The sequence below is a fragment of the Eleutherodactylus coqui genome, chromosome 2 (assembly GCF_035609145.1).
Source record: "Eleutherodactylus coqui strain aEleCoq1 chromosome 2, aEleCoq1.hap1, whole genome shotgun sequence".
Taxonomy (NCBI): domain Eukaryota; kingdom Metazoa; phylum Chordata; class Amphibia; order Anura; family Eleutherodactylidae; genus Eleutherodactylus; species Eleutherodactylus coqui.
In genome coordinates this window covers 94,826,922-94,842,146 of record NC_089838.1, presented here as the reverse complement: position 1 = coordinate 94,842,146, position 15,225 = coordinate 94,826,922, and the positions used below count along the sequence as shown (strand labels likewise).

At 42.3% G+C, this 15,225-nt stretch overlaps 1 protein-coding gene across 3 annotated transcripts in view; it reads right to left on the bottom strand.

The window, feature by feature from the left end:
* ARHGAP26 (Rho GTPase activating protein 26) overlaps positions 1–15,225 on the bottom strand; it is a 311,322-nt gene that overhangs the window by 192,193 nt on the left and 103,904 nt on the right. For all 3 annotated transcript variants that reach the window (XM_066591243.1, XM_066591246.1, XM_066591244.1), the window contains exon 12: positions 1,107–1,143. In XM_066591243.1, the coding sequence (XP_066447340.1) occupies positions 1,107–1,143 (37 nt within the window). The remainder of the gene's footprint in view (positions 1–1,106; positions 1,144–15,225) is intronic.

Sequence of the window (15,225 nt, the reverse complement as noted above, 5' to 3'; positions counted from 1 at the left end):
AAAAAAAACAACTCTTTTTAGAGTCCCGTGCACATGCTCTCCTATACAAGTCTATGGGTCAGATTTTCATCCTGCATGTGGAATTTGACGACGGGCACCACAGGATCCAGAAATGGGATGAGTATAAAAATAAATACATACATACAGCATCCTGCTCCCCGTCACCTGCCCTAACACCACCATAAATCAGTTATGGGTTCTCTTCAAGGGAATTTTGGGGGATTTTAATCTCCACTTTTAAAAGCTATAACTTCTTTATTTTCCCATCAACATAACCACGCGAGGGCTCGTATAACTGTACATTTTTGGAGGGTTCAGGGTGAAAGAACACATCAATTCTAGCTTTTCTTTTTTCACGTGGTATTTCTGCATCTTGCACGACTTTTGCGCTCGTCTGTAATGTAGCCTTACCTCACACATCCAAGAATCTTTTTTTGGCATGATTTTGAAATGCCAAAACTAGAAGTACACACTTTTTTCATCTTTTCACCCATTTTTTTTCTTTTAGGGAGATTTTCTGTGAGTTTTAACTCACGCAAACAATAAGTGTTTTTGCGTGCGTATATCTGTTGAGGGAAAAAATATGCAGCATGTTCTATTTTTTGCGTATTTGTGCACCCAAGGCACCATAGCAGTCTACGTAACTGTGCAATTTTGTGGTGTTAATTGATAACACCTGGGACTAATTAGGCTGCTCAGCTGGTTCAAAAGAGTACATTAAGCAGGGTGGATACACTTGCGATGACATGTGCTAGCGCTCCATTCACAGCGCAATCACACCATCCTACCGTGACCGTATATATGCATATGCTCGTGTGCAGGAGCCATTGAGAGAAAGCAGAAAAAAAAAAAAAGACACGTTGATTTCAAAGTATAACTTCAATACAAATAACACTCCTAGCTTTAGATTATAATCCAAGTAGTAGGAATGCTGGTATGTACTGTATAAACGTTTGGATTATATATGTGCAACTGAAAAAGAACATGCAAAATGCGGCACGTGAAAACAGACTTTGGTACAGCTACAATATACAATATGTTCATATGTATCAATGGTTAATATTTTGATTTATTTCAAAACTTCAAAGATTGAACAAGATACTCACATCCTTCACTTTGACTGTCTCTGTTTGAATTGTAGACCTAGGAGAAGAATATAAAAATTACCAATGGAATAAAAAAAGAAATCAAGTAAAAAAAAAATTAAAAAAAATAAATAAAATCACAAAAAACAGTAATCCAAATGACTAAAAAAAATATTAAACAAAAAAAGGCATATTTATGTAACTAACTACAAGGCGGTTCTTGCACAATAATGGTCCCACAAATTCAGCAGCAGCAAGCCCCCAGCTTAGAGTGGATCATTGTTGGGGAGAACTTCTAAACATCTAAATTGCAATACATTAAACGCCATTAACCCGTGTACACAATGGTAACAGCATAATTTAGGATGTAATGTATAATTAAAAGTGAAAGATACACTTGTGTTTGCAGATTGAGGGTGGGCATGCTCCTCTGACAATGGTTTTGCTAGTGTGAATGTGGATGTTGGGTAAGGGCTCCTTCACATGGGCATTAAGGCCTCCAGGCACGATTCTGTTTTTCTGTTCCATATTTGAAGCAGAAGAAAAGGTTTACCATTTTTCCCCTCAGCAAGTTCCAAGAGATTAAAAAAAAAAGTGAAGTAAAGGGGAACGCTTTCGGTTTGCTTCTGTTCTGTTTCCAGGCTTTACATGAACAAATAACGCAGTCTGCGGTGCTATTTATTCACAAACTGAAGCTTAATGGAACGAAAGCAAACCGAAAGCGTTCCATTTGCTTTAGCTTTTTTGAAAACCCATTGAACTCAGTGGGGAAAAAAGGGAAACGTTTGTTTCCATTTTAATTTTATATCTCTGCTCCAAAAACCGAACAGAGTGCTTTATGATTGAAAGTCATAAAGCAGGTGTGAAGCCACTAAGTCCATTTTATGGATGTGACCTGCTGTACAAGCTGCATCAACAGCCTTGGTTCAGGTCTAAAATAACATCCCTCATTATTTAAATATACAAGGTTAGGCTCACAAAGTTTTGGTTATACCAAGAACCTGTGTCACCCTCACATGACTCTCCAAATGTCTCCTATTCCCCTTTCATATTCATAAAGGCACGGAGGAGAGGTGGTGCTATTACTTTGAAGGCCTCATGGCCATCAACACATTAACAGTGGGTCCTTTATGCCCCTTAAGCTGCCACGTGGAACTGACATTTTGTCCAGCACAGATGCTCGACTGCATCAAGATGTAGGGAAATTGAGGCAAACGCATCATCTTGGAACGGTCATGTTCCTCATCCATTCTCAAACAATTTTACGAATGTGTCAGGAAGGATTATTCTGCAAAGGGAGGGCACCACTGCCATTAGGAAATACTGTTGCCGTAACAGGATGCATTTGGTCAACAATATTCTACGTAACGGGTACATGTCATAGTATCACTCACATGAGTTACAGGACCCAAAGCTTCCTAGAAAATATTGCCCAGAGCATCTCACACCCTCTGCGGACTTGCCTTTTTCTCTAGGTAAGTGGCACACCAAACTTGATCGTCCACATGATGTAAAAGAAGGGGATACTGATCAAATCAGGCCACCTTCTTGCATTGCTCCATGTTCCAGATCTGATGCTCATGCATGCATTGCATGTGCTTTTGGCAGTGAACAGGGGTCAGCATGGGCCCTCTGACCAGTCTGAGGCTATGTGGCCCCATACTCAAGGAGCGGTTTTGCACTGTGTGCTTGGAGATCTTGCTATAATAGCCAGAGGGAAGCAATTTGTGATATAGTAGCTAGTCTGTGGGATGGAACCAAATGGGCTAGCCTTCGCTCTCTGCACACAAAGAGCCTTGGGCGCCCATGACCATAAGAACAGTTAACGGCTTGTCCTCTAACCACTTTTGGTAGGTACTAACCAGGAACACCCTATAAGACCTGCTATTTTGGAGATATCAGTTGTGTAACCATCACCATTTGACCCTTGTCAAAGTCCCTCAGATCCTTACACACTTGTCTATTTTTCTTTATTCCAACACATCAACTTCAAGAATTGACAGTTCACACAAGTGAGTGTTGGCCCATGTAAGAGTACCCTTAACCAGCGAGTGATCGCTCAAAAGAGCAATTACAGGCATCTCAGGGTGTCAACACAGGACCAATCAGGGTAAGGGTCACTTGGTTTATAACTCATCTAAAAAACAAGTGACTATTGGCCAATGTACACAAGTGGTCGTTCATATATTAATGACCAGTTTATCTTGAATGGTCGTAGGCAGCTGGAAGAGAACTCTGGCGCACTCCGCAATTACGACTCCTGTGTAAAAGTCCAGAAGCAATAATGGTTGGGACGACTTCTGAGCACTAAAAGTACCCAAACACAGATAAGCCCCACCCTATGACAGGTGTTAAAGCAACAAGGATCAATGCGATTCACTTCATTTTGATAATATGTGGTTTTCAAAGCGCAGTATTCAGACAAAGCACAGTATTCCAGAGCTTAAAAAAAGCATTCCTAGCAACTCCTGTTGAGTTTCAAAGTATAGACACACTGCATGAGGGGGAACACTAGAGCAGCAGAGCAGGGATAGGAGTCATCCTGCTCACTGAACAGTATGCAGGGAGGAGGAAGGAGATGGATGCTAGAGCTAAAGCTGAGATACCTGCTGCTGCTAATACACATGCGCACTACTAAATTTTGCAGTACACTCCTACATTATGAGGTTGTTGTGTTGCAAAGTATAGACACACTGCATGCAGTATCAAATATTTCACCTCAACTGTATTCCATATAGGTTTCTATTATCCCTCCAATATAGCATGCTATTGCTGGTATAGACGGTGCAACTGTCAGCCCATGACCCAGATGCAGGCTTGCAAAGCGTATGTGCCACCCCCACTTCCCTGAAATCTCCCAAGGCTATTAGACAACACTTTGGTGAAATCTAATTTGATACCATCACAGTTCTAGAAGAGGCATGTCTCTAACCGGGAGGGACATAGGGTATGTCTGGCAGAAGGACTGGAGATTATGGATGTTACAGTCATCACATTTAAGGTTTTATGTGAAATGCTAAGTGATAATCATGGCAGAGTGAGAGAGTTGAAGCAGAATTTGTTAACTGTGAGTAAATGTTTGATTTGGAATGCGGAGCAGCTGCAATGTACAATGATGTCACAGCGCGCTCGACTATTGGTTAAACCCTCAACAGATGTGTGGATAATCTCTGCCAGAACAGACTGGAATCTAAAAACTGCTGCCAGCCAATAACACATGTACCAAGCAGACTCAAGTCAGTTCTAGGGACGCTAGCCATGCAACGGCAGACAGGCCTGGGGGAAGAACGCTTAAGAATAATATCTATGAAACGAGTTGATCAATATTGGTTAAAGCAGTATAAAAGCATTCACATGATTTGCACTGGATCACGAAATGAGAACCACATAAACATTAACAATGAATGAGGTGTTTTACTGCAGATTTAATTCCTTGTAAAAAAAAAAAAAAAAATCTGAAACTTTCTTATTACATGGTATAATATAACAGGACCGTAGTGTTATGTAAGGCATCAGGATGTGACAGAGAACACGGAGGCACGAAGACACAATTTGCATTGTGTCTACTAAATAGATTAGAAACAAATGGGTTGACAGTGAAACAATTAACGGGGTTATGTAACAATGTGTTATCAAACCAGAAAGTCTATCGGAACTAGAATTCGCACTAGGTGAAAGCAAATACTACAACCTATTGGTTACAACGACTTACAAGTCCCATGGTCAAAATTGTGGTGGCCGACCTCTTCGAATTTAAAGTTCAGTCCTAGCGGTTCTTAAGCAGGCACACTAGTCCTGCCTTAGAGACCAGTCTCTATTTACAAAATGTTAAAGTTTGGCCACAGCTCAGTAATCAAAGTGTGCCAAGGTTTCCCTTAAAAACTTCTCGAGTGCAGCATATGGCATGCTTCCTTTGACTCCAGCAGCACCGATTCCTCCTCAGAAGAGCCACCGATAACCTGTTGCTGTAAGCTCTGTCACTTCTCTACACTCAGTGGCTCTCTCACCTTACGTGTCCATCTCTTTCTCTGCATGGTTGGCTTGGAGGGACACTCCCTCCATACAAAAAAACCAAAAACATCTATCTGCGTCACATGTCTTGTCTAAGCATACCCTCTAAATCTCATCCGGCTCTTCCTCAACAGAATGACTTGAACACACTTATAAGCAAATTGCCCAGGAAACGAAATGTAGAGGTAATGTTCTACAAACTGGCCACTAATTGCCACTTAATGCCATTGTAATAAGTTCTATATGAACCGTTATAGGTTTGCCATCGGCAACTATTTGTACGTTTTCATATGTTCCAGCAGGGTAGCCTCATACAATAGTACAGTCAGATATTTACCAATTTAGGCCCTGTTGGGAAGGCAGTTGCTCCTGTATAAATCAATAGTCAGGGTCATACATACTCAAAAATAAAAATGCAGAGCCCTTTTTTCTAACTCCAACAGCACCTGAGTCTGTGTACGGACAGCAGCTGACAGATTCCACAGGTATTAACACACTAAACTATGATTAAGGATTCCAATAAAAGTGCTCATTTGCTTTATATGGATACACAGACTGCGATTTTAAGGGACGTATTAACATTTTTTTAACTAAATCAGACAGATGAGAAATGTTAAAAGGTTAGGCCCCTTTCACACCTGCGTATGTGTTTAGTTAGGGCTTTCCATTTTCAGAACAGAAAAACTGAATTTAAACTGATCTGTTTGTTTTATTATTGATTTCAATGACAAAAAGACTAAAGTCAAAAAAGAAGCCCTTTGTTTTTATTTGTTTTCTATTTTTATTTTACAGGCCAAATAGTGCTGTAGATTTTTTTTTGTTCCTGTAAAAAAAATAAAACATGCAAAACATCTACTTGACCTAAAACAATATTTTTGTGCTAGTGTTCCCTTTTGAGAGGGACCACTAGGACAGCAGAGCAGGGAAAGGAGACACCCTGCTCACTGAACAGTATGCAGAGAAGAGAATGGACACACACACACACACTTATTTGCTGTCACAGCCTCTAGATCATGTAAACTTGTAGGCTGTCAAATTTGGCATTTCATGTGGTCCCATACATGTTCTGCTGGTGATACATCTGGTGACCAGGCAGCCGCGGACGTGTGATAATGTTATGGGGACATTCCTATACCACTCCTGCAGTGCGGCCAAACATTATCCTGCTGGGAAATACCTCTTGGAAGCCGCCATGAGAGAGAACATGGGGCTGCAGGATGTCCTGAACATATCACTGAGCTGTCACTGTCCTTCGTACCACTACTGAGGGTGACTGTTATACGCAATGGCCCCCAGAAATCACACCAGTTAGAGGGCCACTCCACAGCAAATGCAGAATTGAGGAGCTCAGGTCTTCAGACAAAAAAAAAAAAAAAAAGAAGACCATTATCAGTCCCCAACCTATACCTGGATTCGTCACTCAGGACAACCCAATTCCACCGCATAGCAGTCCAGTTTCATCATTCACGACAGCAGTGCAAATGGAGGCAATGGTGGATGTCAAAGGCCGAGCATGTAATTTGCATCGTGAGACCAACTGTCCTCTAGCCAAGCACCTGGAAATGGTTCCAACAGACAGAGGCCTGTAAACGATGATGCCACCTGTCTCTGGGTCCCAGACAAGGAAAGAGTTGGAGCAACTCATGCTTGTTGGACAATTAAACTATCCTCTCTAGTTGTGGTCTGTTAAGGGCATCCTGAGCCCGGGCGCCTTGTGTGCCCTCATGCATCCACTGGTCCCAACATCTAATAGTCTGGTCAAAACTGAGCAGAGGCGGACAATTCGTCAATATGACCATCCGGCTTCTGACAATCTAATTATGCAACCCCTATCAAACTCAGTTCATTGAGTGAATTCTCATTGATTGCATTGTAAAGACATGTCGAATGGGTAACAAGCTCTACACAAGTGGAAGAAGAGGTCTACTACACACAAGCAGCTTCGGAGAACTTTTTTTTTGTTTTGGACAAGGGTGGAACCACTTTTAGGGCCTCAGGTGACAAGACCGTTCATCTAATCACAACTGCATGCTGAATTTTACTGCAAAACGTCAACTTCTAGGGGCTTAAATTTTGTGATGCACAAAATCATGACAAAGGAAAAAAAAAACAAAAGAAAAACAATGAATATATTTAAAAACCAAACGGGAAAAATAAAACTAAAATGTCAAGGTCTTGTCAAGAAAATCGTAAAAAACATTTAAAGGCTCTTCGTATTACTACCTATTAATTTGTTATTTGTTTTAAAAATCATGTCACAAACTATAAGAAGGATAAATACTTAGATTTCAGTGCTGATGTATTCATATACCACAGGCATAAGGGTAAAGATACCAGAAATATACTCCGATTCATAGCTTGTAATCATAAGCTCTCTAGAATTAGTAAAGAACTAATGTACATAGGACATTATAAAACAAAGAAAACGGGGTAACATCGCAAACTTACTTTCAACAATTAGGTTAAGGGTTCACAGAAAAGTTCCCAAACCAGCGAATAGAATATCCATGCGCCAATCTTATCAGTTGTGAATTGCTATTTGTTTTTAAAAAGTCCCTTTAACCCTTTGCAATCCAATTTTGGTTTCAGGGTTTCCTAGGGGGTTTTCTCTTTCTGCCATTATACAATGGCGCCATCTGCTGGCTAGAACCAGTACTGTGGTATGGGACATGCCGGAGAGGTCCCCGACAACAGAGCATCCAGTAATATACAGTAAGAATAATCTGCCGGATGTCTTCCAACATCAGAGCTGAAAAGCCTGCAATCAGAATGTCTTCAGACGTCAGACAGTGGATTGGAAAGGGTTAATATATTTTGCACAACTTCTTGACAAAGCCTTGAGATTTGCTTTATTTGTGCTGTTAGGTTTTTAAATGTATGCATTTTTTAAATATTTCATCCTGGAGATGTGTTACAGGTTGGTTTAAATAAAGCCTATACTATCCCCTACCATTGGACTTTTCACTTTAGTCTATAGGTTGCCGCTAAGCCTTATACATTCACATGGGCGAGTGCAATATCGAACCGTGAAACTCGGCCCCATATCGTGCTCCTAACATGCGATGTTCCCGAGGATTGGAGGAGTTTTTGTGTTAAGACCGCCTCACTTCAGGGAAGTTGTGATCCTCCGCCACGGCGATAGTGAAGTGCTTCCCATTGTTTTCAATGGGTAAACCTCACATCGGACCTCGCAAACTGTACGATGCGGTGTCGGCCCTATTAAAGACAATGGGCAATGCAATGCGTTCGAGGGAACTCCCAAATAAGGGGCATGTGGCAATTTTTTCCAGCACAGCCATGCAGAAAAAGAAAAAACACACATGTGTAGGGCTCAATTTGAATGGGGTTCATATTTGTGCGTTTCGCAATGCACAAATCTCACACCGATTCCGCACCACATCAGTGTCTGCAATTTGAAAAGGGCTCAAGTACCTGTGGTATCCGTGGCCAGGCTTTTATATGGTTACTGCAGAAATTCAAAAACCAGTTGCCGATTTCTAGCATGGTTTTTAAAAGCAGAACCCACATGGAAAAACCTGCTTGGGATCCTGCCGTGTGAACATATGCTCACCCGCATCTATGGGCTTCGAAGGGTCTTCTAGTTCATGAACCTTAAAGGGGTTGTCCCGAGGCAGCAAGTGGGTCTATACACTTCTGTATGGCCATAATAATGCACTTTGTAATATACATTGTGCATTAATTATGAGCCATACAGAAGTTATAAAAAGTTTTATACTTACCTGCTCCGTTGCTAGCGTCCTCGTCTCCATGGTGCCGACTAATTTTTGGCCTCCGATGGCCAAATTAGCCGCGCTTGCGCAGTCCGGGTCTTCAGCAGTCTTCTATGGAGCCGCTCGTGCCAGAGAGCGGCTCCGTGTAGCTCCGCCCCGTCACGTGCCGATTCCAGCCAATCAGGAGGCTGGAATCGGCAGTGGACCGCACAGAAGAGCTGCGGTCCACGAAGACAGAGGATCCCGGCGGCCATCTTCAGCAGGTGAGTATGAAGACGCCGGACCGCCGGGATTCAGGTAAGCGCTGTGCGGGTGGTTTTTTTAACCCCTGCATCGGGGTTGTCTCGCGCCGAACGGGGGGGGGGGGTTTAAAAAAAAAAAAAACCGTTTCGGCCCGGGACATCTCCTTTAAGGACAGAAGCCAAGTAGATCCCGTCCGTCCACTGACCTGTATAGCCACGGTTAGCCTAAATCTGCAATAAATACTTCTAAAGTCGCTATAAATAAGCTGTCAGATCAGCCGTGGAGAGGGAAATTTCAAGTGTTCACATATTAGAGGGGGAAAAAAAGTAAAGCAACCTCAGCTTGGCAGCCTCAGTAATAATTTACAGTATCTAAAGGTCAACCGGTCTGGAAAGGAAATATGTTTTTTATTACAGTGGAAAGCTAATGTAATGTTTTACAGATCAGCGTTTCAATTTCAATAGATGGCAGCAAAGGTTGCAAACACAAAGGAAAGAAATGGAGGTTTGAGACGGCACTAAATAGAACAAGATTCTCCGTTTGTATGCGTGTTGCTGGCAGGAGCGAGCTGCCAAGTGCCCCTCCTTCTCGAGCGGCCGTCCTACACCGGCGCTGAGGTCTTCACACTCCACGCAGAACAGATGCAGTTGCTTCAGTCCTTCCCAAAACCAAATCAGGTCTCTTCCACAGGTCAGTAGTAAAAAGACAAAATGTTGTTAGACGTTTTCAGACAGACCGCTTGTTCTCCCACATGAAGGAGCCGGGTCTGCAGAAAACCACAGACACCAAGTACTGTTCTGGTGAGGAGCGGGAAAGTTGGAATCTAGAGATCAAGCATCTTAGACTGCAGCAAACCTAACCCTTCCTCTGTTAGATCGGTGCAGAGATGCAACCATTCTCCACTTCATTCTGCATTGACAAGCAGCTTTGACTTAGACTGTTCAGCTAAAGAAAAAACAAGCTTTCCTCTCCCAATCAGTTGCTATGAAATAACTAATCAGATGGAAATATTGGCTTTGTAGTTGGACACCGCAACAACTGCAAACTATACACTAAGGGCTAATGCCCACAAACGGAATTCTGCCACGTAAAACGCGGCATTATCCCACAGTTACTAGATTCTATTGAACCTAATAGCTCAATGTTCACGCTGCGGAATCCTACCGTGGAATACCGCAGCATGAAAGAAACTGCGGCATGTTCGATTGCCACGGAAAAACGCACGGCCAGCTTCCATTGTAGTCAATGCAAGCAGTCCATTATGCGATACTTCTATTGTGAGCACAGCGGAAGTATAGTGTGATTACACATCTCCGCCGACTGAGTCATCGCCCACTGCCGGAACGTCATGTACTGTACTGCACCAGCTCACTGGACGGGACTCGAGCATCAAATCTGGAGAGGTGAGTATAGGGTCTTTGGGGGGGCACCATGACGGACTCCGCTATGATATTCTGCTGGCGGAGTCGGTCACGGCCGTGGGCATGAGACCTAGATGGCCACTTAATTCGATACATCTAGTTCTATGGTTCCCCGAAGTGGTCTAAATAGACCCCCAAGGGTTGATTTTGACTTGCTGGGGGTCCATGTCAGCAAGAAAAAAAAATGTGGGTGTGCACGAGATGTAAATGGGGGTCCACCTGAGCAGACTCCATTTAGGCGTTTTGTAAATGGCATAATGCACCTTACACAGATTGTGTACATTATACATAATCCAGCACACGGCTAGATTTGCATTGCGGAACCTAAAGCAGGCGTCCGCTTCCGGATTCCACAGCAAATTCCACCCATAACATGCTACTGAAAAAGGTTTTTTCCTGCATACAAGTGGAAACCAATTGTGATTCTCTGCTCACGGAGGGGGGGGGGGGGGGGGGGAAATCGCAGTATGTTCTATTTTTAAGCGGATTCCATGTGGATGGCTTCCATTGAAGTCAATGAAAGCCGTGCAACCCATGGCCCTTCCACAATTGAGATCGCTAGGCGATGACTGGACCATTCGCAGTACAAAAAAGCAGAAGAAATGACAGGTATGCACGGATGCCGGCTGGGCACAGGGTCAGATTCCCGCTGAGGGCTACTGCATTTGGAATCCGATCATGTGCAGCTGGCCTTAGGCAGGCAGAGGGTCTGCGGGAAAAATAAAAATAGGCAAGTAGTCTATGGGGCAAAATAGTTTGGAAACCTCTAATCTAGATGCAACTTTTTGGTCTTTAGCCTAAATTCTTGACACCTAATAGGAAGGGTTCATCAATTCATGCTGCATGCACCAAATTTTGACCCCCCTCAGCAGCAAGGTGCAACAGAGATTTAAATTCACCTGCCCAGGAAATAATTTTTTCACTACGCAGTGATTGAAATGTGTGCCTTGTTACACACTGGATTCTTGCCTCTTAGACAACAAAGACACCCAAACTAGAAGTCTGCTTTTTCTAATCTGTCCATGCTAATCAACAATTAGTTGTGTTCGTATACGTTAGTTCATGCACCAGCATTTAATATAGCTGCACGCTAAATGATTGTGCGCCGAATGTTCACTAGAACGATTCCAGACACCCTCCTCTGACCCCTGTTGCAAGGAATGGTTTTACTTAAGCGAAGTGGTTTTCCCCAATCACACTATTCTCTGTATATTCGCAACACCAATGCACAAGAAAGCCTCACAAATTGACAGGGTTGAAATACTGGCCCCAGTGAGTCTGACACCAAGAAAAGCTAAAAGGTGCTTCTACATCTTCAATTGTTGTCAGCAAAGAGGAGAATAGGTAACTGCCGGAGACCTTACGTCCCACGAGCATAAAAGATAAAGTATCTTGGAAGTCCAACATGCCCGATCTCTACCCCCTTGCTTTGGTGGACAGTTGGCACACGCCACAATGTGCATAAGTTAGTTGCTCAGTCCTGCTAAAAATCAGTTGGACAACTTTGCTCTTAGGTGTATGGGCACCTTAAAAAGGGGTTGGTCAGTTATAAATAGCTGATGGCATATCCTTAGGATAATCCCTAAAGAGTCGATCGGTCTGCCACACAGGACTGCAGCCAATCAGTTGTTCTCTCTGCTCATCCATTAGGCAGATTTCTGCAGGAAGCAGACAGCTCCGTTCCAGCTGCAGTGGCCTGGTTTGGCATTACAGGCTAGGCTCCCATTGAAGTTAATAGTCTGCAACACCAAGCTTGGCCACTGCAGTGCGATCCGGCTTAGCAAACCAGCAGATCGGCATACTCTTGTCAATCTATTATTGATTGCCTATCCTGTGGCTAGACCATCATCTGTACTTTACAACTAAGAAACTGTAGTGCAGCGGCCCCTTTAAGTCCAGGCGGGTGGACCCCCGCTAATCAGTAAGCGGATTTAAATGGTAAATAATCTTTTGCAATTGCTCTGTGTTGATGCTTGTAAATCAGTGCATTTTAAATAAACAGTTTAGCATTTTAATACAACTAAATCGATTCCTTTTATTGTATATTGCACAGCAATTTATGCTCATACATTATTCTGTTAGACGGATGGATTTAAATTGTTTAATCCCATCACATAGCCCATTTTAAGAGGTTTTAGCCTCCGGAAAAGCATGTTTCATGGTTAATTTGGACAAGTCTAACATTTTAAAGCAAATGCAGTTCTCTAGAGGCTCCACTAAACCTTTATCGGAGTTCAGATTTATTAATGTGACCATAGTAATCACCAAGGCAACATGAAGGCTTGGCAATCTCGCACTTCACGTTGCAAAGCCATCTGATTTACCTTTGAACAGATGGAGTATGCTCAGCAGAGCATGTCTGAAATTCATTTTATTATGTTGTGTAAACTTGACACTAATCCTGAGGACCTGCTCCATTACTCTGGTGCCCTTTTGCCTGTCACAGTGGCTACAAAAAAAAAAAAAGTAAATTTCAAGTCTGTATTCACAGCCCTTGCAAGACTCAATGCACTTTGAAGCCGCCAGACTTGGGGGACATTCAGTAGCTGTTCATGTGGATTCTTTATTTTATCCTTTGCCATATGCCTGGATTTCAGTATGCAGCATTTTCAGAAACCCGGAGCAGAAAGACAGGCAGAAAAAAAAAATAAGAAAAACACAAACAGACGGCTTTCCAAGTGGGTGTGTATTTATTGGTGTTGGGGAGGGGGGACAACAAAGAACGCAGGACAGCTCAGTCTTCAACATCAGGATCCAGCAGGACAGAACTTAAGGGGAAGGAAATATGTCAATTGCTTTTTCTTTTCCTTCAGCTTGGAATACTAATTACATGGTATGTTCTGAGTAATCCTGCCACCTAGTGGCCAAAATACGACATTTTTGGAAGAGAGGTTTGAACATCAGCCAAACTGAAGTAAGTGGACTTATAGCACAAGCTAAGTGGATTCATTAATGTCAACATCAGATGAAATGTGTCTTTTAAAAAAAAAAAAATTAAAAAAATCTTAAACTATAGGAAAGAAATAAGTCTATTAAAGAGGCATTTCCGCTGTCACTTACTGATTGCTTCCTAGGACAAAAGGGTCGTAGTGCACATCCGGTAAAGAGGGGAGTAAACTTACAATACCTGACCTGGCAGATGGACTGTACAGGGCAAAATCCCCCCCCCCAGAAAGAGGTTGCAGTTTTACTAGCACGGTCCTTGGTAAATAAGGGGGTCTGACAACTAATGAGAATAAAGTGACAGCCACAGCACGGGGTTGGAGAAAGTGGCTCCAGAGATTACTGAAAATAATCCAGGGTGGTCAGAATTAAAAGTAGAGGTGTTCAGAGGTCTCCAGCGAAAATACTATGGGGCAGAACCCAATGAAAGTTGGTGTGTATACCAGGTGGGGGAATGGGGTTTAGATTTGCAAAAGGAAAAAAAAAAGTACCAAGTGTTGCCACCAGGGGAATATGTGGCGCTGTAAATGAATAGTATGGCGTATATAATGTAGCTGATGGAAGGATTCTGTCACTGTTATTTGGATCAGTGTAGTATGACTGCAGCGTTATAACACTCACATTACCAGAAAGCGCCTTGCTATTTAAACTTTATCAGCAAAGTGGTAGCAAATGCAAATCGAACCCGTACAAGGAGCGTAATTTGTGCCCCATGTATAAGAACCTGTACAAGGAGGGCACATTGTACCATCTCTATGGAAACCTGTACAAGGGGGCACATTGAACCAAGACCATAGTTGTTCCAACATGATAAATCACCGTCTTGTAACCATAATCCTGTCCCAAACCGCAGTGGATGGTTCTGAGCTATTAATTGTGACATACTCCCATATTTTAAACTTAAACCGCACTAGATATTCCCCTGGTGGCAAAATTGGGTACTACATTTTCCTATGAGAAATCTAAACCTCATACCTCAGTTTCTGACCTTTGAATACCTTTAGTTTACTTCTGACCACTCCGTACATAATAGTAGAATACATCAGCATCTATCTTTGTGTTTTTAGAATCAATATGCCAAGCATTTTTCACAGACCTGTGCTGTCAGAGGGCCAATGGACAAGACTGGAGTCAAAATGTGTGTTTCAGGGCGAGGTGTGTGAAACTATTTTGAGACTCAAATAACCCAACTACTATCTGTGCTGCGCTGGTAAAGACAAAGACTATGTTGCTTCAAGCTTAATTTACTGGTCATGATAGAAGTGTGTTTTTTGTTTTTTTTAACTACCTTGTGTGGGAACACCCGTTCTTTAACCCCTTAGTGACCAAGCCTGTTTGCGTCTTAATGACCAGACCAAATTTTGGAAATCTGACATGTGTCACTTTGACATAGCATAACTCCGTAAAGGTTTTGCTTATCCAAGTGATTCTGACATTGTTTTTTTGCCACATCCTGTACTTCATTTAGGTGGTGAAAATAGTCCGATAGAATTTGTGTATATTTATTAAAAGCGCCAAAATTGGGAAAATTTTGAAAAAAATTCATTTTTGCACATTTTCAACTGCGATATCTCAAATATGTGCAAACATGCTGTACAAATTCTTGATAAGATATATATTTCCATCTGTTTACTTTATTCTGGGCGCACATTAGAAAAAGTTCAGTTTTTTTTTTTAACCATTTAAGAGACGTGCAAATTTAACATTGATTTTCAGCATTTTGAGGAACACTTTATTTTCCGGCACCAAGCCAAGATTACAAAGGCTCATAGGTGTCAGAATGATAGATAC